We start from the raw sequence: 24359 nt of genomic DNA on the forward strand, positions 1-24359 counted from the left end.
TCTCGACCAATTGGACCCGATTGACGAAAGCGAGATTGATGAAGCTATATACCATCTAAAGAATAGAAAAGCTCCAGGATTCGACGAAATAACTACAGAACATTTGAAAGAAGCAAAAGGAATAGCAAACGCAACAATAGCAGGTATTATGCAAGAAATCATTAATACTGGCAAAATCCCAGATAACTTCAAATTTGGATTAGTTACCCCGGTCTTTAAAGGACATGGAACCGATCCTTCTAAGACTGATAACTATAGGGACATATCTGTCCTTACCACCCTCTGTAAAGTTTTTGAGATACTGATCGTGAAACGACTTCACCCAAAGATGGTCGAGGCTGGTATCTACTCAGAACTACAGTTTGCGTATCAAAAAAGTAGAGGGACACTCCAAGCAAACTTTGTTCTCCAAGAAGTCATATCAGCTAACAGAGACATTGGGAAAACGACCTATGTTGCATTTCTCGACGTACGCAAGTGTTTTAACTCTATTTGGCACAACGGGGTAATCTACAAACTCATATGCGCCAACATACCACCAAGGTTGATCGTCATTTTGCGCAACTTGTATCGAGAGTTTTATGTCAAAGTGAAAGTTGGAGGAACTGTATCCACCGATGGTCGCATAGAGCAAGGGCTCAAACAGGGAGGCGTCTTATCATCGAGCATGCTGATCCTATTTATGGAAGACAAGATACGCATGCTGCTGGAATCACATAAGGGAGCCAAGATAGGGTGTAAACAAGTACCAGTTATCGCTTACGCCGATGATGAAGCACTCATAAGCACAGACCCAAACGAACTCCAAGAAATGCTTGATATCGCTTACAACCATAGTTGCTTGTGGCGTTATAGATATAACGTATCAAAAACCAAAATAATGGTCTTTGGCAGGACAGCTCCGGTACAGTGGACGCTTGGCACTGAATCAATAGAACAAACTGATGAATACACCCACCTAGGAATCATTATGACAACCAGAAGTCCAGCAAAGAGAAGGATAGAAGAATGCATGAAGAAAGCAAGAAGAACATTTTTTGCTAAGAGTAAGAAAGGAATCAACCTCAAAATGGACAATCCGATGTCACACTATACAACGTGGAGAATATATGCTGAACCGGTTCTAATTTACAGCCTAGCAGTTACATCCCTTTCACCAACAGATATCATGTACTTGGAAGGGATGCTCATGCGCATTTACCGTCTCATCCAAGGTTTACCAACCAAAACGCAAAAAATGGTGACATATGTGATGTTGGGTGCACCGACATGCACAAGCCTCGTAATGAGAACCGCACTCCAATTCATAGGTTTCCTTCTGAGAGCTGCGGAGGAACACACTCTAACCAGATATATCATCACCCATGGAGCAGTCAATGCTGATCGAACCACGAGTCTTGTGCGCCAATGGGACACATTGCTCCAACATCTGAACTTACCAAGCCTCTCTATTCTGGCTAATCAAAAAATAGACCAACCGCGGACAGCATGGAACAAGTTAGCATCTGCATCAGTGGATCAAAGTATGACAAAAATCATCAGGAACACAGCAGAGAATATGACAAGTTTGTTTTGGCTTTCGCTACTGCCACAAACCGAAAAGTACGAGGCGCCGAAAACATTTTGGCCGGCAAGCAAGTACAGCGCAATTACCAGACAAGCGACACTAACCAAAATTGTCCTACTAACGGACCACTCTTTGGTGGCCACAAGCATGGTTAGAAGGCACAAAGAAACTGTTGTCTGTCCATTGTGTCGTAATGCCATTGAAACTCTGGAACACATGCTCTTTGAATGTGACAAACTGAAAGACGATAGAGTAGCTGCTCAAAAAATATACAAAACTATCTTGAACAGAACGCTACCAGCAGCAGAACTTATCATCATCGCCGATAAGCCACAAAGCTTGATCATCCATTATATCTACCAAGCTCGTGTGCGCAAGGAACTCACTGAGAATATAACCAAGAAGAGTAACTGTTAAAGAGTCCTCCCAACTATGATGTCCTGAAAATTTATATCATCCAGACAGCTAACATAATTGGAAGACGATCAGAAATGATCCTGCATCTACTAGATGGAGTCGACGAAATAAGTCTAAGTCTAAGTATTGTCCTTTTGTCCTGCTATTCAGCAAAGCTTAAATCTGCTTCATTGATTTTTTAAAGAGCTTTCTGATGTATCCCCACCATTCTCACTGATGCGTACATGTTGCAGTCATTTGTACTATGCCCAGTAAGGACCGAAGGCGACGTCTGAAAAGACAGTTAGAGTATCGGCGCAAGTGTGCACTCAGAACTGGGAGAGGTAGGTTGCAGTGGCATGTGATACATTTTGCCAATGGGCAAGGTCCAAGAGGTTATGTTTAAATGTGTAATAATAGATATGTTTGTCAATTCAGCAGCAGATAAAAATTTGAAAATCTGTTGCTAGCAATCCATTCAATTTTCCCAAATATGCTGCTCTGGCAGTGGATTCACTGAATATCTATCTACCCAAGGCCATATATAGGAGGTAGCGACACTGAGCGGTTTGTTTACAGCCAGTGTCGATCCTGATGACGCAAATGTGTTGTCACGGGACAATGTAATATGGCCACCTCTAACGAGAAACAAATGCAAGAAGTTCCCGGATGTAGACAGCACTGATGTCACTGGGGTAGAAACCAATGACATCAGTACTGGACCTATGGCGATTGGCGAAGCAAAGTAGTGACATCCCCGGTGTCAACCAAGCACCAGCAGAAAATAAAGCTGCAAGCCCTGGATGTGCTAAAAGGTGGACAGCAGATTCAACATCTGTCTATCAGCAGCAGATTTAGGGCGAGCTGATACAATTAATAACTAAATAAACGGCGTGCTGTAGTCATGCAGCAGTCAGCAGGATAGTCATGAATCTCCTGCTGGTAGCAGCATGGTTAGGCCAATGCACATCTGAGTCTGATGCTGGTAGACAGAACAAAGATTACTTTACTAATAGATAGAACATTCAGTTGGGTCCATGTCAAAACAGCTAGTGACAATTCAGCTGGTAACTTGCTAATCTACTGCCAGAGCAGCATATTCTGGCCGGGCAAATGCCCGACTGCCAGCAGCAGATCTACATACAAGCATCAATCCTGCTGCTTGTTGTCATTTGATTCAAGTCAAGGACCAAATTGAACACCACCAAACAGCATCTTGATGTTTTATATTGCTTTTTTACATGTTGCCTTGGCTGATGTCTTGAGTGCAAAAGCTCTCCTGAGGGCTGAAAGCTCTCATTGTGTCAGAACATCATTTTATTATTAGTTATAAACTTATAACATGCCCCAGCTGTTAAAACAACATTTATAGCTATGGATAATGGTGTATGTAACCACAGCACAATGTAATGTGGTGTTACTGAACAGTGAACACCATGTTTCGTCATCCATGTTCAGCTTGCTGGTTTTCCATATTGCACCTATTGAATGAAAGCGTGTGACATTTGGTGGCAAATTTTTGGATGAAAGGCCAGGAAAATGTCGGTAAAAGATTACGTTCTTTTCAGCCCATACTGTTGAGTCTCATGGCTCCCTTGGATTCGCTGCAACAAATCGGGATGAGCTCAGCCATGCCAAGTCTGAAGACGAGCGGTTTGTACCGGAAATGGCTTCAGTAGGCTGCAGACCCGGCGAACAGCTACGCCACAGCACTCTGACGACTGGGAACGGTAATCTGTGCTTTTTTTTATTAAATTCAGTTCGAATAATTGAATGGCTGGATGGATTGACATCATGAGCCTACGCTAAGCAGAGCTTGTTGCTTGAGCACCCGACCCGTTATACCGTTACCGCCCGATCGGGTAATGGCGGGTAACGGGAAAATAAGGATTCCGAATAATGCACCAGCTAAAGCCGGACTCGGCCTGTGGATTTCAACTAGCTGCGGCTACTCCCACTGGCTGCAGACCATCCCCGTCAGGAATCTTGTATGTATATCGAGCGCCGTAGCGACTAGAACTCTGGCTCTCATCACTGCGAGTCCAATACGCAACCGAAGTCGTGACGTCACGATAAGTGGCTGGGGCATAATCAGCTGACGGCCCCGTGCTAAAGCAATGGGGCAATATTTTGCCGATCTTTCCCAAGAAAACTGGACCTAGTTAGATAGTTTTAGTAGCTGAATTTAGGACAACGATGTATGATCTATTTTTCTATGAAAAAATATTGCAAAATCTAACAACGCAAAGCACAAAATTTCGTGAAAACCTAATTGGCGGCGAAGTTGACGCAGAAATACAAAACATTTTAGATCAAGAGGTTTAAATTAAATAATGGATTTAAAATAAAAAAGATTTTCAAAATAACTTATATGGTGAATTTTCTCCTTTGCTTTTTACAAATAAAAAATATTTATCCAGCTCAAACTCAAATATGTCAAACCTTACGCATCAAAATACTCCCGACGCGGTCACAGTTCGCATCTCAAGGTCATGTATTTGGTGCGTCAAGTTCGCCGCCCGTAACAATTTCGCGAAATTCGGTCCTTTCCGCTTTGAAACATAGCATTTTTTGGGCGTAGAAAAATAGAATATACTCAGTTTACCTAGAAACTGGCCCCCAAACTATCTAACTAGGTCCAGTTTGTTCTAAAAATGCTGATAAAATTTCATCCCATTGCTTTAACACAGGGCCGTCAGCTGATTATGCCCCAGCCACTAGTCATGACGTCACACTTCGGTTGCGTTATGGCAATACTCTACCCTCAATACAATACTCTACCGCTTCAAATACTGAACAGGTTTTCATCACGCATTCCTAGACCAGATTCAAAACAGATCTAAGTCCTCGCCTGTGTGCGGCGTTTTCCAGCGTCTAACTTGTAGGTGTGTGTGTGGGGGGGGGAGGGGTGGACCCCCTGCCGTTCGGTCCCTGGTCGAGCTAGAGCTTCGCGGAAAAAGGAGCGTGCTGCCCGTGACTAGAGGAAGCCGATGATACCCAGTTTTTAAGTCCTAGGTGATTGGTTGACCTTCCAGGCCAGGTCAATGACCCAAAAGTCTGGAAAATCGGGACCTGCTAGAACTTTGCAAAGTATACAATGTTATTTGTTTCGGGCGCTGATCACGAAGTTAGTGTTAGTTTTGATGGCGAATGATATCTTGATTGTCTTCATACATTTAGCCCAGGTCGGGTCAGTTCAGGCCAGGCCCAGGTCAATTAGTAGGTGTTCTGTCGGCTATCCATAATAGGTGTCAACCACCCCTTGCGACTTACAGCGTCGTAACATGTTACGAAGGCGCCAAGCTCATCATCGATCAGTGCTTGTTTAAAGGGTACAATAGACCTCGTGATGTTCCTACTCTACTCGACTCAGAATTGAACGGATATGGCGAAGGGGTGGACCGTGGAGCAGCTGCTCGTTCGACGAATCGTTCCGATGGCGGCCACACCCGGGTGACCGTCGGGGGTCTCAGTCAGTTTAACCTTCCAGGCGATGTGGGGGGCATGTTTTGCCCCCCCCCCCCTTAAGTTTTTTCGATGTGTATATCCAGAACCGCTGCGCCGATCGTCACCAAACTTTCAGTATCCTACCGTGAATAGCTTTTGCACATTGTGACCAATAATTTTTTTCCAAAGGCTATGATAGGTTGGCCGCTAATGACGTCGGAGTGACCTCATTTCTGCCATTTTCGACTCAAAAAAGGTTTCGTGGGAAGAGCTGTCAGGCCTACAGCTTTAGAGATACAGAAAAATGTTTCAGACATAAAAGGTGTGGAATTAACAGGGCTGCAAAACTGCCATCTCGGAGTTAAAATCCAAGAAGGTTTTTTTGAATTGCGAAAAACGGGAATATATGATAGTTCCTACCGCCTTCTATCCACATACCAAATTTGAGATCGATGCCTCTTTTTTGGCCAAGTTATAGCAAAAGAAAACTTCAAAATTGATGACGTCAAATTTTCAAACTCAATTTTTAGCCATTCTAGACCTTGTAGCGCAAAACAAAGACCGTCATTAGACTCCCCGTGACGAGCTGCATCGAATCAATACCCATTTTATGCAAAACTATCAACTTTGAGATTTGACCTTTTTGACCTGACCTTGACTTGACCTCCACCAGAAAGTGGCCTTAAACGTACCTGATGGTCTTATAACTAACACCATTGAGTTGGAAATGAAAGATTGACCATAAAACATGCATCGCACAACCTTAGTAAAGTTGGGTTCATGTGCTGACCCTTGGTGACCTGACCTGTGACCTGACCTGGTATTATCAGTGACCTCTACTAGCAACATATGTACTAGGCAACTGACGCCCTATCGCTGATTTTCGACAAAATGCGTTTTTCTCGGTGTTATAGCGCATTCCCTAGAAGACCCGTGGGCCGTGAACGGTGAAACATTTTATCTTTGACCTGACCTGTGACGTCATCGGTGACCCTGAGTTCAATGAAATTTGGTTTTCCTTTACAAATTTGACAGGGCTATCGAACGCCCTTTGAATTTTACTGATCCGTCCAGTAGTTTCGGAGATACGGGGGGATGACACCCCCCCCCCCCCACCGCGCGTGCGGGGGGGGGGGGTAGGTAAATAAGAACCGCCAGATATCTCGTAAGAAAATGGCACCAAAGGATGAAAGAGTTGGTTAAACCACCATGTCGGGTAGCGGCTCTACAGAGGTCAATGGGCAGCAGCGTACCGTGAAACAGGGCCCTTATTTTATACAAGCGAAAAGTTGCAGACTTTTGTGTGTACTCAGTACACACAAAAGTCTGCAGCTTTTCGCTCAGTACTGTGTACTACACGTACCTATACAATGCTGTTTTTAGGGCCTTGCCAATACCTTATGTTTTTGTTGTTAATTCGGACGCATTTTATATCTTTCGCTTTATTGTTTTTTGTTTGTTTTTTTTTATAAATAATTGTGTTACCGAAGTTACCGAAAACTATGTTTCGTATTAAGGCCGGGCTCCACTACGCGTTTTTTTACGCGCGTTTTATCCGAGACATCGGTTTTTGCGTGAAATCGGTTTTGCAATTTGTCGGTTTTTGCGTGATATCGTTTTTTGCTTGTCATCCTGAAGCACGTGACATTGTTGTCATTAAACCCAGGCTCCACTACGCGGAAAATCACACTTTGTTTATTTTGAGCCTATAAAGAAGGTGTTTTGCAAGTAGGTACATTTAATAAAAAGTAAGCCAAACTTTTATAAAAATTTGTCTGAAGGGTTGTGGGTGGCTTTGAGCCCGGGTGCCCACTAGCAGAGATTACGCTCGGACTCGGAGTGAAACAGGGGCGCGGGAACTACTTTCCGACTGGGGGGGCACACCATAATAGAGATCAACCTAGAGTACCCCCAAATCTAGTTTTCTCACCGGTTTTAGGCCACTTATTTTTCACCCCTCGGCTTTTTCAACAAAAAAGAAAACATTTGCAAAAAAGGGTGGTATTCCGTCTCAAAGCTGTGGGGGCACCGCCCCCACGGCCCCAGAGTTGGGGGGGCAAGCTGCCCCCACTGCCCCCCGGCTCCCGCGCCTATGGAGTGAAAGACACTTCAGCATCAAATTCTGCTCAATTTTGTACATTACCATGAAAGTCCGAGATTACGCTCGGACTCGGAGTGTAATCGCCACGCCGATTGTGGATTGCTCTTATTCGTCAATACATACATACATACATACATACATACATACATACATACATACATACATACATACATACATACATACATACATACATACATACAGAGGTTGTTGCATAGCAGCATGGTCCCACCAATCAATCTTCACCCGCACCCAGTTCATGTTCAGCAAGTGGATGGCAGCACGGCACAAGGCTGGGCTTTCTCACGCCGGAGCCTCTGTGCTCGGCGTGTACATTCCCTTTGATGTACCTGTTTATTTTTTGAAAGGCACAAATGACAAACACTTTGTTTATTTTGCGCCTATAAAGAAGGTGCTTTGTACGCCCGTGAGACCCTCATACGCCGAAACTCGACACAAGCAATTTTGAGCTGAAATTTCTGCATCACTTACCCTGAAAGTTGGGTGCCTATTTGTGCCGAAATAATCCACTTTTCCATAAAGCACGTGTGCACTGTGCACATCTACCGACCAAGGCTATATCAACCAGGAGGAGTGTTCCGGTGCCTCGGACGCTCTCCCCTGTTTGAGCGTCTGAATTAGTTGATGTTCCAATGAAAACCCAATACCACAACACGCGTCATGGCACACGGTATCGTCATGCTGTAAAACAAGGCCCGAGCCGGAAGTTCAGAATTCAGACCCTCTTCAGACCCGCTCGCAGGGCGAGTCTGCTGCTAGATTGACCATGGTGCTGAAAAAAAATTGATGACCGCCATTCGCAGTGAAATTCAGCGACCACCATGCACTGAATTCGCCGCATGCGAAATTACGCCAGACGTGCACTGAAAATTTTCGGCGCAATCCCGCCACTACGAAGGACATACTCGGCAATCGGCATTTGTGTCTTTTCCAATCTGGACAATGCATGTATAGAAATGAATCTTTTTTACGACTGGCCCCCCTTCAACTCCAGCCTCCGAGCTAGGTCCGCTAGTGTTGCAGCGAGTTCATTTACCTAATTTCAAACCAACCTATCACCACTGCGCTAATTTCTATTTGAATTAAACCATTTTCCCCCTGCATTATTTGACACTGCTTTAAGCGCAAAATGAAATATGTAGGGTTGCTATGTTTATCATGTCTTACCTTCACTCATCCTCTTTACACTAAAAAAAAACTTCTACAACAATTTCCTAGCTTCAACACAAGAATTGGAAACATATTTAACAACGTCAAAAACAAACACAAAATTACATTCACACTGCTTGCCGCAGCGCGCAAGTCATGTCTCCCGGCCGAGATCACGCAAAAAACGATGAAAAGTTCAAATAATTGAACTTTTTATAGGTACGAGATTTCCGAGTTTGCGTGACATCGTCATGCGTTTTACCGAGATTTCCTTAAAATCGGTACGGAATTTGCAAGTTGTCGTGTTTTGCGTGACATCGTTCCCAGTGTAGCTTGCCGAATGTTGAGCAATGATGCGAACTTTTTTTCGGGAACGATTTCACGCAAAAACCGATGTCTCGGATAAAACGCACGGAAAAAACGCGTAGTGGAGCCCGGCCTTTAGAGTTGCAAAGTTTTCCCAATGGGCTGCTACCGGCACCGCCCCGCCCCACAAAAATTTTCTGGGATACCGGCATGCTACCACGCCTAAGCAAAAAAAAAAAAACGCCAAATTACCGGCATACCAAAAAACCTGCATTCTTAAACTCGTAGACCACAGTAGATTCTTGACAATTCTAATTAGAGCCAAACCTGTGAAATGCTGAGGTTCATGTGTTACCCCTACCCTTAGCAATGGAACTTCTACCACAAAATGTATTTTGCAGTGGCTAAGATGGCTGTTATTACTATTCATCAGCATATATTGTTATGCTGATGAATATTGTATTCATACATATATTGTTATTATTATTCATCAGCCTCTTAGTGTCCGAAGTTTGAATCATATGCTGATAATTTTTTGTGCAAAATCAAAAATACCGGCAATCGGCATGCTACCGGCAGGACATGTCAGATACCACGAAAAAACCTGCGGTAGTGAAAAATTACCGGCATGCCGGTAGTGCGGTAGGGAAATTTTGCAACTCTATTTCGTATCAAGCTTGCGGTCCGAGTTCCTTCGGCATTTTGCTCCTCCGTTCCGTCCCATAGTAAGAGCTGCCAGGGAAGTAGCCAAGGGGGGGGGGGGCACGGGGGCCATGTCCTCTGAAGGCGAAAAATAAACAAATAAAATAAATAAAAGAAACTGCACCACACCCCTAAATATAGTGGGCCAAATCCGAGAAGTTTTCCTCTTATGGAGGGAGTACGACATAAGGCCGCGATCTGTGGCCGCTTGTACGCATAGAGATCTTATATACAATGTATATAAGATCTCTATGTTTGTACGCACTGAGTTCCTGAGCAAAATCCTGGCTACGTGCTTAACCCGCGCCGGGCCGGTGCTCTGAGATTCCGCGCCGGGCCGGGGGAGAGTGTCTGACTGAACACACCCCCCCCCCCCTTCTAACTCGGCTCCTGGGCCACGTAGCGACACGCGGTAAGCGGCAATCGAAAGAACGTCCAAAATAAGGACGAAAACACTTCGGTCCTTTTTTGGGTCAGGTCAAAGGTCAGGTCACCAGAGGTCACCAAAGGTAAAATGTTGACTATTTCAACATTTTGGAAACTGCCAACGGCTATCTCGGGAACCGATAGAGCTACAGCGCCGGGGAAAAGCGCATTCGATAGCCCTTTTACAGACCTTTCTGAGTAATGTCCTCAGATTTGACCTCAGGTCAACGGTTTAGCCTCCAGAGGGCAAAACTCCAAAAAATAGCCGTTTTTACGAAAAGCGTTTTTTCGGCAATAACTTTTATTCAAAAGAGCCATGACATTACTTTTGCCAGCATCGTGTTTCTCTCGTCGAGACGCGTCGAATGAACAATAGTTTGACCTTGAAAGGTCAACTTAAAAATTTGACCTCAGGTCAAGGTCATGACCTGACCGGAAAAGGTCATGTTGCATATCAGTCGATCTGCAACGTCGAGCCGAACACATCTAAGGCGGTTTCAGCGCTCTAGCACGCCTCTATCAGAAGTTATTAGCGAAAAACTGTTAGATTCTGTTCGTGACCTGAGATGACCTCGGGGACATAACGAGGGGTCACAGTTGCCATTTTCCGGTTCAGTGTGTCAATTTTACCTACATCTCGATGTTTGAGAGTGTCTAGAATGGCGTTCGTGCAAAACAGACGCTTTTCAATTTTTTCCCATTGACTTATAATGGAGAGGCCGCAAAATTGGCCTTACCTTAGGTCACCGATATCAAAATTCCGAGATATACATTTTGTAGATAATGTTGCTCTTATCAATCGCTGAAAGTTTCAAGGCAATCAATCAATCGGTGTAGCTATGACGAGCATTCTTATTTTTTCTGAGGTGAGGTCACTTGGCGTGACCTGAGGCCTCTTGCACCAAACTACCTAGCTAGGTAAAATCGAAAAACCGGTTTCAGAATAAGCTAATCTAACGGTGGTAAATTTGTTTGCAATAGCCCAATACATAATCCTACATGTGCTTGCAAAATTTTGCATGCAAATTGTTACATTTGAGACTTGGACTGGGTATACGATGCAAAATAATTCAAGCATTGGTGCAAGAGGATTTTGGTGCAAGAGGCCTCTGGTGACCTGACCTAAGGCGACCTGGGTCTGAAATTTTCACAACATGTGCGGAAAAGATGCAAGAACAGGTGTGCCAAAAATGGCGGCGCGTTTTTGAGATATCTGCGAAAAACCGCAGGGGGGGGGGCGTTCAAACACCCCCCCCCCCCCCGGCCCGGTGCTGCATATACATAAATCACACACTACTTTCAGCAAGGCACGTTGGCCACAAGCTTGGTATGGAACAAAGTAAATACCCTGTTCCATAGTAACATTCCATAGTACTTTGTTCCATATGATTTTGTAACGATTGATGCATCGATTTTCATGCGGCGATCCGATGACGTAATCAAAGGTCGGTAGGATGAAAGCCGCTTGCTCACCTTTCCCTGAGCCTTGAATTGTCGGGATTCGGTGGCAAAATCTCGATTGTCGGCAAAATATCATTTCCCCGCACATTGACATATACCTATAGCGGCCTTGATAGCGTTCCAATATTTTGTTAGGTGCTGCGTCCAAGATTATACAAGCGCCCTTATCCACGAAGAAGAAGAAGTCCAAGATCATACGCACTGAGTTGATATTAAGGTACAAGTGTGACAATTTTTATTCAACATGTCTTTAAGAAAATGAGGTGAGAGTGTAAACATACGTCAACCTAAACGATAAAGGTCAAGGTTGTGAGACAAATATCAATAATCGCCATGCATGGTGGCATGGTCGCTGATCATTTTGATTTAGCGCTGGCTGCTGAGCTATCGGTATAATTAGGTATATTATTATTGAATTATCAAATACTGTTTTAATTAGCTGTATTTTCATGTCAGTGAATCTCCACGCTATTTTCTCAGAATGGATGCAGCTTCTGTGGAATGGGGTGTCATCTGGATCTGTGACATTCTGTTTTATTAATTTAGGGCCTGTTCCCAGTTACAGTGCCTCCAGGCTCCAGTAGAAATTCTTGACTGGAGGCTCTACCAGAGGTTTCACTGGAGGTGCTGGAATGCAATCTGGACATTTCTGGAGATTGGTATCACAGATACCAAAAGAATGACAATGGTATTCTCTTGAAACACAAAAATTTGTTTGCAATTTTAGTAAGAAAGATTAACAAAATTATAGCAATGTAATTTTCTTTATATCCAGGTGTAAAATAAGCAGTCAAAAGTCCTTTGTGTACGTATGTTTGTGATTGTCACATGTGCACCATAATTGTGGACCAGATCCTCCAGAGAGACCTCCCAACTCTCCTGGAGGCTACTGGAGGTTTCTGGAGCTGACAAGAGCTTTCTGGAGCTTTCTGAGTGCTGGAATGCTCCCTGGAGAATTCTGGAGTTTTCTGGAGGTGCTGGAACAGGCCCATAGTTACTGTTTTTTACTTGTTGGAGCAACTGCTGAAACTCAGGCATATAAATAGTATGAATGAGGATTTTTTTTTTTTTGATTTGTTTTATTGCATTCTTCCTTACAAGTTACAATAGCATCCAATATGAATTTAAAAGTGACCATCCCACCTTAGCATTAGTGTTGAGTTGAGACAGCCAAATTGGGGTTCCTGGCCTGCAATCACCAGTTTGAGCACTCACAACATTGAGAAAGGCCTTAATTATCAAATTTTTAATTTCAGTCTGCAGTTTTCAGATTCTAAGGAGCTAATGCATTTGAATGCCCTCTTAGACCTTGTGACATCAGAGCAGATATAGTAATTTTTAAATCTTGTGCTAAAACCTTGGTTGAAGACAGTTGTTGCTCTTGGTGGTATATACTGCCAATTGTTCACAACATCTGTCACCTTTAAGATTCCAAATTATTGCTACCAGTTGATGGCATAGAAACAGCAGTCCCAAAAAGTTAACATCTTAAAAACCAGTGAATATTTTTTGGTGAAATTTGGAGGGCATTAATTGTTGCCCTTTCAGAACTACAGTAGCTACATTACTTTTATGTCAATTCATTAACTTTATGTAAGGTGGGAGGGTCCCTTTATGAAAAACAACAGCATCTCACTCATCAGTTTACTTCAGTTTGGTAGTTTATTGTAAGTAGGTAGGGTATTTAGAAGGTGTTTTCCTCAAACTATATTTTTCTGTTGGATGCTTTTATCTGATCAACCTTGATTGTGTGTTAAAGCTCTGCTATTGCCTATTGGTAAGCAAAGGAACTCAGAGTCAGGTGTGTTGAAAGCCCAATCTGCACATCTTTTCATTCATGTTGTCATAATGGATAAATCCATCGTGTTATCATCCTATGATAAATTTTTGAAGTTGCAATGAAAAACTAAGATATCTTGGACTTAAAGGACTTAAAGGGACCTTCCCACCTTCAAAAAAGTTAATGAATTGGCGTGGAAGTGATATCGCTCGGTTCAGAAAGAGCAAAAACGAATATCTACCAAATTTCACCGAAAAATATTGATCGGTTTTCAAGATATTAGACTTTGACCTTTGTTTACTTTTTGGGATCTCCGCTGTTCCTAGTGACTTTATTTGGAAACAGTAGTTTCCAGTAGGTAGTAGGTTCTGGGGCCCTCAATAGGATCATCCCTAAAGCCGGTGTGGGGTATTCAGACCAGAGGGGTGTTCACGGGCACCGCACACTGCTGCGTGCGGTGTGAGCGGTGCGTCCAGCAGGCGTGGGGGTAGGGGATGGGTAGGCGGCTCTGACGTCACGGCTGCGTGCGGTGGACGGTCCGCTGTGGCCAGTCCCGACCGGCCACAGCGATCGCTGTGTGCGGTGACGGAAGGCTGACGTAGGGACGAAGTGGGCGGAGCTCCGAGGCTGTGTGCGGTCCGACCGCACACAGGGTCCGTGAACAGCCCTCAGTGCGAACTGCGAGGTGAGAGGTCCTTAGGCGGGCAAGACGTCCTTAATCCGACGGAAGGCTTACAGGCTGGCATTATCAGGCGGGTGCTCCGATGTGGAACCCCAGGGGCCGATGTCTGGCCTCCAGAGACCGGCGTGGAGTTCACAGAGATCAATGAACATGAGTGTTATAGCCGGCATGATCGGTTTCTTTGGGCAAGAAGGCGAAATTAGCAATTCCTTTTTTGTACTTTGCACCGTTTTGGTGCTTTTGGGACTGGCTGCGATGCTCAATGTCAATTGTGGTATGCTATGTCGATTGCCGCTTCAAACATCGTTGACCTACTAAATCTTAAATGGATTTCATCATTTCATTCGCACGTACTTGTTGACCCTTGCTCACCAGTAGAATTCCTCAAAAGATTATCAGAAGTTCTGCACTTTGGAAATTGGCTCCGTCCTTCCTCGACCCCCTCCCGCGCGGCACAGCGCAGCCCCCCCCCCTCTCCCTCCACCGGTCGGACGGGTCGGTGTGTGGCCTTGGAGTTGCGGTGGCCGGTACGGCGCCGCTCGCAGTGGGTCGCTGCCGCCGCCGGCCCGGCCGCTGCAGGCGGTGGCGGACCGTGTCCCGGCGGCTGTCTGTGCCTCTGTCTGTGCTCTGTGTCTGTGAGTGTGGCGGCGGGCGGTCTATCGTAACGCCACCGGCGCTCTCCTCCGGCAGCTGAGCGGGCGGATGCCGCCATGGAGCTGCCCAAGAGTCTGGCGCTGTGTCTGGTGTGCAACAAGGACTTGGGGCCGCTGAACCAGATTCCCACCTTCTACCACCGGCCCAATGTGCTCTTCAGCAGGTGAGGGGCACGGGATCCTTGTGACACGTCTTCGTCGGACATTTTTAAACGAAATAACTCAATTAACCAAAGTAAACAAATACAAACAATCGAACTTTACATTGTCTTACCACCTGATAATGTAACCTAGTCAAGCCTTTCATTTCCTAAGCTTGAACAATAAGCATTTCAAGGAATAGAATCACTTAAAAAATTGTAAGCTGGGCGCAAAGTGACCTTGGTTGTCGGCGTGCCCAAAAGCCCCAATAAACTAACAAAAGAATTGTTGGCGACGATGTTCCATTCGCGTACGAGAGGAGGCCGCTGCCATGGCATTCTATCAGGCAAAACGAATAAGGGAAGATTTTTTTGTGGTTTTGTGACGTAGCCCCCATAGGTTTATGTAAGCGCGGCGACAGGAACTCGCCTAGTAAATCACATCATTTTTCTTGTGATCATTTTCAAGATGTACCACGCCTGTCCTTGAAGTTTTTTTTTTTTGACGTTTATCTAAGAGCGTGTGGAATTGTTTTTATTGAGTGTGTCCTTGAAGTACATGTCCTTTTGTGTGTGTGTGTACTCGTTATTACTATTTCGTGTGTTCATTTTTCTCACTGATCCCCTTTCTAACCGAAAATGATGAAAAGGAAAGTTAGCTCTAACGAATACCTAACACGATTCTCAGTCCTGTAACATGAACATTTTGTTGTGTATCCGGTTGCACTGGTTTGGTGGGTCAGTGGCTCAAATTTTGTACACACCATGATCTCGATACTAGTATTTTTGTGAATTAGAAACAAGGGAACAGCTGCTGGCTAAGTTGCCGTGACCGGTGAAGGGTGTCGATTCGCAAAGGCCGGGAATGTTTGCGTTACTCAACGCTCAGGCTTGAGGCCGAGTAGATCGAATGATAAGCGACGCAAAAGGTGAATCGTTCGCGAAAGGTGTCCTTTTTCATTGCGCTACAGTTGTTCCCCAATTTTGTCACACTCTGCGGGTCACAAGAAATGTGACTGACATCGGATGAGCAACCTTCATGATGCAACTCTTATCCGAAATCCCGAGAAGTTTATGGTGTTTGATGAATAGGCAATCAATGGTACATATAGTCAGTGGGGGAAAACCATCCATCATTTAGGAGAGGGGAGGGAAGGCCAGGGGTGAAATTTCGTTTTCTAACCATGCTCTTCTACCATGTATTTGTCTACATTTTCCGCAGCCGAAAATATGTGCTGTGGCTGTGCCTAACGTTTGTTTAAGGAAGACCTGTGGCTCAGCTCATCGATCGGTGCACATGCGTGGGCCAACGACACCCTAGATTTGGCCTTATACTGGTTGCCACCCGCATTTGTTCATAAATCAGCAACGCAGTTGAGTCGCAAATTTATGCACTACACCCCTGAAAGATGTATATCACAAAGCCGTGCAGGCAATGCTGGAATACGCATGAATATTGAAGAGTTATGTACCGCGATCTTAAAAAGGAAAAGTTAGATCCGGCGCAGGTCAGGGTTTCTTATACAGTTTGTATCCAAGCAATCTCAAATTGCATTGTCAGTACCTTATTAAATTTTTATTTGCTCCCTCAGATCCGTGCTTTGCCGCAAATCATATACCCAGCTGTTGTTTCCTAAGTAATGTGACTAATAATGATGCAATTGACGCTTTCACAATCGGACATTGCTCATTATGTAACAGACCCTGACATTTCCCACATATATAACTTAAAAAAGTGCGATGAATAATGCATTATAGGTACACAGCTGCAGCCTGTGTTTTACGCTCCCCGAATTCCTCAACTGCTGCTTGCTCATTTTTGCCTGGCGCTCATAGTTCATTTTCTGAATGCAGCGTCAAGTTGATGTTGCCAAATTGTCAAAGAGTTCAAACTGCTTGCACAAAACGGAATATCGTTTTATCTGTCGCCACCATGTTTCATCGGGGGCTGGTTTGTCGTATATTTAATTTTATAATAGGAGTGGTGAGCGGGTGCCATGACCTGCCGTGACCTATGCTGTGCACTTTCCGCAGGACGCCGGCCACCAGCACTCTGCTGCGCCACAAGCTGGAGGCCATCGTCAAGGACATCGTGGTGTTCCGCTCAGAGACGTGCTGCCTGTGTGTCAAGTGCGCCGGCCTCATCAACCTGGCCGACGCTCTGGAGGCCGAACTAAAGAGCGTCTGTCGCCAGCTGAGCGACCACTACTGGCGCACGGCTCGGCTGCGCGGCTTCGGCGAGGAGCGCGCCATCGTGTGCATCACACCGCTGCCGCCGCCGGGCGGTGGAGCGGCGCCGGGCGGAGCGCCGCGGCGACCCGCGCCGCCACAGCCTCAGCCGCAGCCGCCGCCGCAACAGCAGCAGCAGCCTCAGCCGCCACCGCCTGCGAATATGGGCGTGCCCGGACCGATGATGGTACGGGGCCCGCCAGGCGTGTGGGCACCGCACGGGCCGCCGGGACCGGTGTGCTGGCCGGCGGCGGCGCCCGGCGGCCACCCCGGCGTTATGGTGCCGCCCGGCCACCCTGGCGCGCTCGGTCCGGCCGGCCACCCCGGGCCGTTCAGCCCGGCAGGTCTCCCCGGCACACTCAGCCCAGCCGGCCACCCGGGCCCGGCTGTCAGTCCGGCCGGCCACCCCGGCGCGCTCGGGCCACCCTCCCACCCCGGCGGCGCGCCGGCCGAGCCGGGCCGCGCTCTGGAGCGCTCCGCGTCTCATGAGAGCGATGACGGGGCCGGCGTGTGTCAGCTGCTGTCGGCTGTGGAAGTGGAGCTGACCGAGGTCAAAGAGGAGCCGCCTGACGGTGAGTGGGCGCCAGTGCTGCCAGGAACGAACCGCTTCTGTGAAAGCGGTAACTTTCCCAATGCATTTGAGTGCAGTGGATAAGATTCTCAGTCAAAAGCATCATGTTCTGTCATTTGTGTCTTGTTCGGTTGTATAACTAATTCTGTAAGGCAAATGTTGGTCCACAGCGTAGCAGAATGTCATGGGAATTATCTCTCGCGCCTGGTCCTCCTACAGTTTTGTTTTTGGGTCCACAATTCTGGGTTAGAAGGGCGCTTTCTGGTGGACTGTGTCTCTTTGTCACGTATGTCCTTCTGCTGCAGATTCGTTCAGAAAGATTCCTGTTACGTGCACGTGCGCGAGTGCTTCACTCTTCATTTCTCTGACTGTCCCCGTCAATTTCAATGACTCTTTGTCTACATTTAAATGAGTTCCTACGTCCTCCCACTGCCCTAAGCCTAAACCGCTAGCCCCAAAGCCTAGCCTAACCCACGGGCCCTAGCCAGTGTCCCTCCGTGCACCGCGCGCTAGCTGACCGTGTCGCCCGGCCCGCAGACGCCGACGCCAGCGACCACCTGATGCGAGAGCCAGTCGATATCGAGGTGGACCCGTGGAGGGACCTGGGCTACGAGGACGCCAACGCCATGGAGAAACTGGCCTCTCAGAAGGTGAGACCCGTAAACAACCTGCGTCGCCACGCGCCACACACGGACAGACTCTTCACAGTGGTCACATGCAATCATTATCAGCTGAGCTGCATAGTGTCGAGATTCTTTTGCAACGCTTATTTTTTCACTTACAGAGCTACTTAAACGTTTCTAAATTAAGTTTTGTGCGATGGTTAAAGTTAGGACTATTTTTGTTTCCATGGGTTTCCGCTCGCCTGATAAATGGTTATGCCTCACGGCATCGATAACTGATCTTTGTTCACCGCGAGCTATTGCACCATCCTTCGAAGGCCGCTTTTACGGTTTGTAGTTTGTGCAAGTTTTAAACTTGGCTCTGCGTACCGTAGGCGCGCTCAAAACTCAAAAGGGCAGTGAGTCTCTTCACAGTAACTAAGGCTTGAATTAGCGAGTCACGTTCAGTCGCTACAGTCAGCCGGCGTGTGGTGCCGCTGGATGACAGGACTGCTGTCGGTCTGACCAGACCTGTCTCTGTTTCAGACTCGCAGCATGCCGCCGCTGTCGCAGGCGGCGCCGCCGGCCCGGTGGCCAATGCAGCAGCCGCCGCCCGGTCTCGGGACATCCTCGGGAGGCAGCGGCGGTCGACAGACGGCTGTGGCGCGCCCCACGCGCACCTACTCCAACTCCTGTCCGCGGCCCGAGGCGCCGTCCGGCGCGGTCCGCCCGGCGAGCGGCGAGCGGCTGCCGCCACCGGCCAACCTGCCGCCGGGCGCTCAGAAAACCCACCAGCGCATCATGAAGACTCTGACCAGCCACTCGTCCGCCATCCAGCAGGCCGTGGCCAACGGGGTCCTCTCCCTGGAGGTACGCCCGCCCGGCGCGCCCGCGCCGCCGGCGCCCCCGCCCGCTGTCAACAAGAAGGGTCATGGTCCGGGTGGCAGCGGCACCCGGCCGGCTGCTCCACCCTCGGCACCGCCCAGATCTCTGCCGAACATCGCGCCGGCACCGCCCAAACAGCCGGTGGCTGGAGGCCAGTCCGGCGCCGCGGCGCCCTCTCGGTCCTCGCCGAATGTGCAGCTGACGCCGCTGTCGGCCATCACCAGCTTCAAAATCAAACTGCCCTCCTCGACGCCACGTGAGAGCGTGCCCACGCCACCTCCGGCAGAGGCCGCTCCCGGACCGCGGCCCGTCACCCCTCCGAACATCGACGCCCAGCCCGCGAACCAGGCGCAGGCGCAGGTGCAGGAGACGTCAGGTCGCGCGGCCAGCGCGCCGGGCTCTGAGTACCTGAGCCGGATAGTGGCCTGGTTCCACAAGTCGCAGCGCCTCAGACCAGGCAACTACACCTACATCAAATCGGGCGACTCGCTGAACGGCAAGCTGATACCGATCGCGCCTGTCAAGGGCCGGCCGCCGCGGCGGCGGCCCGGCGCCGGGCCCATCGTCCGCCTCGTGGTGGGTACGCCCATGAACCGGCGCCGCTACCCGCCGCTGGAGAAGGCGTTGGCCATGGTGACAGCGGCAACGCGCGGCGTGACCTCTGGTCCGCTGGCCGCCGGGCGAGCCAAGCTGAATACGCTGTCTGGGCCGCCGAAGAGGACGTACAGTGCCAGAGCGTTGAAGGACGTCGCAGAGGCACCCTCTACACCGTCATCGTCTACATCAGCGACGGAGCCGACGCCTGCGTCAGAGGCCGCTCCCGAGTCTCCTGCGGAGACTGAAGAGAAGGAAGAGAAACCTGAAGAGGAGAAGGAGGAGGAGGCAGCGGTCAAGACTCCGGCAAGGCGCGGCAGGCCGAGGGGCCGGCCGCGGAAAGACGGTCTCCCGCCGGGTAGCGTCGAGTCGGGCAGGAGGAAGCGCGGTGGGAACAAGGCCAAGCGACCGGCCGCTGATTCTCAGTCGAGCACACCGAGCACCTCCAGCGCACCGAGCAGCGCGCCGGCCCCCAAACGGCAGCGGCTGGAGCGGCCGGTGGAGGGCGCCGAGGGGCGGCGCCATTCGCGCCGGCTGTCGGCGCGTCTCTCCCAGCTGGAGAACCAGGAGACGGCCAATGGCGTGGCGCACGAGCCGGAGCAGGCCGCGCCGCCGCCGAAACAGGGCGACAGCACGGCAGATACGGACGCGGGGGAGACAGCGACGGCTGGAGACAAGTCGTCGAGCGATGACCAAATAGCGGAGCCCGACGGCGGGAACTTGGCGTCCGCTGCCGAACAGGGTTCTGGTGATACGGATTCGGCTCCGAGCCAGAATGGCCCGGCCGGTGGCGGCGCAGCGGCGGACGAGCCGGCGAGTCCGTGCCGGCCGTCGGATGAGCCCGCGACCGGCGACTCCGAGCAGACCGCTGACCCGGCCGCGGCCAGTCCGCCGGCGGCCGTAGCGGACTCTGAGGCGGGGCCCGCTGACAGCATTCCCAGTGATCCAGCACCCTAGTCGGACGGCCGGGCGGCTGGGGTGGCGCTGACGTACAGGGTACAGCTGCGAGCACGGCGCTGCAGATCTCAGCGCGGAACGCTAGCCGCGCGTGGCGGCGGCGGTCGGCGCTTCTGGCTGTCGAGTGCACAGGTTTAGGTTCTGTGCGCAGGTTTTGTGTCCGCTGTGCGCCCGGGGCCGGCGGCCGTGTCTGACCGAGCGCTGTGTCCGTGGTGCCGGTGTGAGTGACGGCTGTGTTATCACGTTTTGATGGTGCGTCGCGCGGTGTGTGAGGATGTGACAGCGCCGCGCCTTGCATCCATCTGCACCGAGTGTTTGTGGCTGGTGCTCACCCGGGGAGCGGCCGGTTTTGTCGTCAGCTGTGTCTCCCTAGCCGAGTGATCACCTCGGCTAGGTGCCCGCTGTGGGTGTCTGGCTGTATCTGCACCGTGTGTGGGAGATGGCCGCACCGGCCGCCCTGGGAGTGCTCTCATCGTTCCATGCGCTCAGTTCGCTCAAGGTGTGTCGAGCGGTTCCCTCCAGATTAAGGCGTCAGCTGGCGAAATGCACTCTCCTAATTGCTCTGTTGGCCGTGTTCTCGCTCAGGAGCAGTTGAAATAGGAGCAGACCTTGGGCGGCATTTGTCATTCATTTAAGTGTATGTTTGGTATAAGAACATGTATAACTGTACGACGGGCATGTGATGCTTGTGCCCTATAACAGGTGTCGCGCTTAGATGGGAAAATTTTCCGAGGCACTAGTGCCATATTTCGTGATAGATGTTGCATAAAGTGAATACGACTATGAAAACGTGTTGCTCATTTAATTACTGCCTACCATAGCCCACGAGGAAAGACGCGGAATTTTGCGACCCTCACCGCCTGAGGCTGGCTGGTGTAACGACTTTTCGCGATGTCTCGGGACGTGTAGCAGAATGAATACTAAAATTGGCATTACCAGCCTTCGGTTAAAGCAGGATTATTTAGCATCTACCGCATCTACCACATTTTTACAGTTCAGCTCAGGTCACTGACCTATGACATCACGCATAAACATCTGCACGGTTCGAAAGAGGAAAGTAGTGCAAGTTTGGGGATCTCGGTTTTTCCCCTAGGTCATGTAAACCTGTAGGGTTCTTGAACCTTGCCGTCATTTTGCCCGCAGTAAAATAAAATCCGTTTCTCCGGTGTGCAATTGCGCTCGCAAGGCCCCGGCATTTTAGTAGCCCGGCCCGGCCTTTTGCTCTGAGCGCGGTTGCTTGGTTGGAAAAAGGAATTGCCCGGCGCCACTCAGGGTATATTGGCGCCACTGACCTATACAAGACTATAGGTCCTATACAGTCTATAATAGGTCAATGCCCGGCGCTTTCTGGCAGTCTTAGCTGAACCGATGACGTCATGTGTGCACGGCTGCTCCTGTATTTCGTAGCAACCTTGAAACCGCACTCTCGGGTACTCGCGCGGCATTTTCAGCGCAGGTAGCGAAAATTTTATTTCATCCGATCGATTCGCACAATTAGGGCGATTTTGATTATTTTAAGTGAAATGCATAAATAACAAGTGTGCTCGAGGTTTATCTACGGGTGTGTGCGACAGCTTCATCTTGTCTTCGTAAGTTAAAGGTAGGTAGGTATTTTTTTAGCATTTTAAAGGGAATGTGTCAACTGCCGAGAGTCAAAGCAAATTATTGAGTACCTACATCAGCAGGCACCGAGCTAACTATATTCCGTATTCGCGAAGGTGTTTGCATATTTATCATTTGATAACAATAACAAATGCTCAGAGTTCAAAATTCACTAAAAAAGCAAGATTTTGCTTTGAGCCAGCGTGGGCGGGTCGGGCGGTTCCGAGGAGGATTGACATTTCTACTTGCCTACCGACGGATACACTGGGTTTGTTCTGCTTGCTCCTAAAAAAAATTCATTATAATAATTGAGATTGAAGAGGCGCTTGGAGGTGCATTGGGGCCCTCAATGCCACCATAGGAACACCTGAGAGAGGAAATAAGCAGGTTAAGAGAAGCCAATTTAAAGTGCACAAAATATTTATTTATTTTTAGATTAACACAATTTTTACTTTAAAGGGAATAACAAATCAATTACCTTTTGAAAATATCTCTTGAATCCCCAAAAACATTTCTTTAGGTACCACTCATTCTCATAAGTTTTTTCATGCTTGTTTTATGTGTGTCTCCTGACCCTTGTTTGGAATGAGGGAGGAGAATAATGGTGGCGAGAAGTGGAGCTGAGAGGAGGTTGGAGGCCGTTGGAGGAGCAACAGGAACAATTTTTCAATGAAGAGTAGGTTAGAGTAGTATAGAGGAGGTTGGAGGAGTGATGGGAACAGACACATTGATCATGTAGCAAAGAAGCATCATCATCATCATCATCATTATCATCATCACATCAAATGTTGTAAGCTGTCATTGTTGCATGCTCCTGGTTCAGAAATAGTCCAGTCAGCAGGAGTTACACCAATATGCTGGAAATTGTTTGGTTCTTGCATGCATTGCAAATGGATGTCATAGTTTGACATTTCCATGGGATGCCTCAACTGGTAGGTGTGGGATTATGGACTATTGAAGACTAACATGCCATGGAAGGATGCCTATAATTTAATGGTTTGGGTATCTTTTCATGACATCTGTTTCAATATATTGTTTGCCTTTTTATGAACACTTAAGCACACAAATGTGTTTCAGGCAAGACATTATGGGATCCATGATTTGAAAACCATGTGATGCTTATCAGAGCTTGATTATTCTAGGTTACCCAGCAGTCGTTTTAAACGGTGACAATTGGTGACAAGGAGATCCATATTGAATCTGGGGACTTTTTGATAGGTACAGTAGGTACATCACGTACATGTGAACTGAGAAAAGTGCATCCTGAAAACCCAAATAGGTATTATCGCGAGCTATGCCTCATATCGCACATGAGGATTTCCGACTTCAGTAAATAGACCAAGAAGGTTGAATGGCTTCAGTAGATAGTCTAGCCGTGATTTGAAACCCGAACAATAAATAGGTATAGGTATATACGAGTATACCTACCTACTGCACGATGCTTCTGTGCATTGGACAAGTCGGAGCACCAACACCTAGTTTAGAAGATACGAAGGGTAGAAGACGTGTGCAGTTCTGCCGACTGGATTCGCCGCTCTGAAGAGTGTCCGGTCGGTGTGACCGCCACCGAGCGGGTCGAGTGTGCCACGAGCAGCTGGTCGCCGTGGAATAATGTCTCTACGGTTCGACTCGCTACATCGTCCATCGTCGGAGAATAACGGAAATCGTGCCATCAGTTTGGACAGAGTGCGTTGGATGATGGACTGGATGGCGCGTGCAGCGTCTGTGAGAAGTATGCGCTGTTCTTTTGCGATGTATTTGTAATAACCGATGCGGGGTACCTACCTATTCAAGCTTGCAAATTGCCAATTGTTGTTGGTAATGGGTAATTTCCTCGGCAAACGTAGGAACGTCACGAAAGATGTTTAGCAGGGGCAAGAGAAGGAACTCAGGGATTTTTTACAAGTAGTGAACAAAAACAGATTTACAATAGCCTAGGATTTACCGATAAAAATTTTGAAAGAGAAAGGAGTGTTAGTCGTCCTTCCCTCTTCTCGTTTCATACCCAGTAGGTACCCACCCATGCCTTTGATCCGCCATGTGTTTCCTATATACCTACAAACGATCATTCCCCCTGCTCCCGTTTTCTAC

General features: G+C 48.3%; 2 protein-coding genes across 4 annotated transcripts in view; both read left to right on the forward strand.

Annotated features, from left to right (window-relative positions):
• Window positions 1-2140: 2140 nt before the first annotated feature.
• On the forward strand, window positions 2141-21459 carry LOC122391137 (nascent polypeptide-associated complex subunit alpha, muscle-specific form-like). 2 transcript variants are annotated; one of them, XM_043384808.1, is made up of 6 exons: window positions 2141-2307; window positions 3532-3693; window positions 14726-14852; window positions 16863-17629; window positions 18166-18278; window positions 18777-21459. In XM_043384808.1, the coding sequence occupies exons 1-6, from the start codon at window positions 2229-2231 to the stop codon at window positions 20664-20666; spliced, it is 3138 nt and encodes a 1045-aa protein (XP_043240743.1). In that variant the 5' UTR covers window positions 2141-2228; the 3' UTR covers window positions 20667-21459. The 2 variants fall into 2 exon arrangements, with proteins under 2 accessions (XP_043240743.1, XP_043240744.1); XM_043384809.1 differs by lacking the exons at window positions 2141-2307; window positions 3532-3693 and adding an exon at window positions 11753-11836.
• A 559-nt stretch (window positions 21460-22018) lies between these two features.
• Window positions 22019-24359, forward strand: part of LOC122391139 (protein SON-like) — a 41633-nt gene continuing 39292 nt past the window's right edge. The window contains exon 1 of one of the 2 annotated variants that reach the window (XM_043384811.1): window positions 22019-22266. The gene's annotated coding sequence lies outside the window, so the exon portion shown is untranslated. The remainder of the gene's footprint in view (window positions 22267-24359) is intronic. The other variant, XM_043384812.1, reaches the window with a different exon arrangement.

The sequence above is a fragment of the Amphibalanus amphitrite genome, unplaced genomic scaffold, assembly GCF_019059575.1.
Source record: "Amphibalanus amphitrite isolate SeventyFive unplaced genomic scaffold, NRLGWU_Aamphi_draft 000423F_arrow, whole genome shotgun sequence".
Lineage (NCBI taxonomy): Eukaryota > Metazoa > Arthropoda > Thecostraca > Balanomorpha > Balanidae > Amphibalanus > Amphibalanus amphitrite.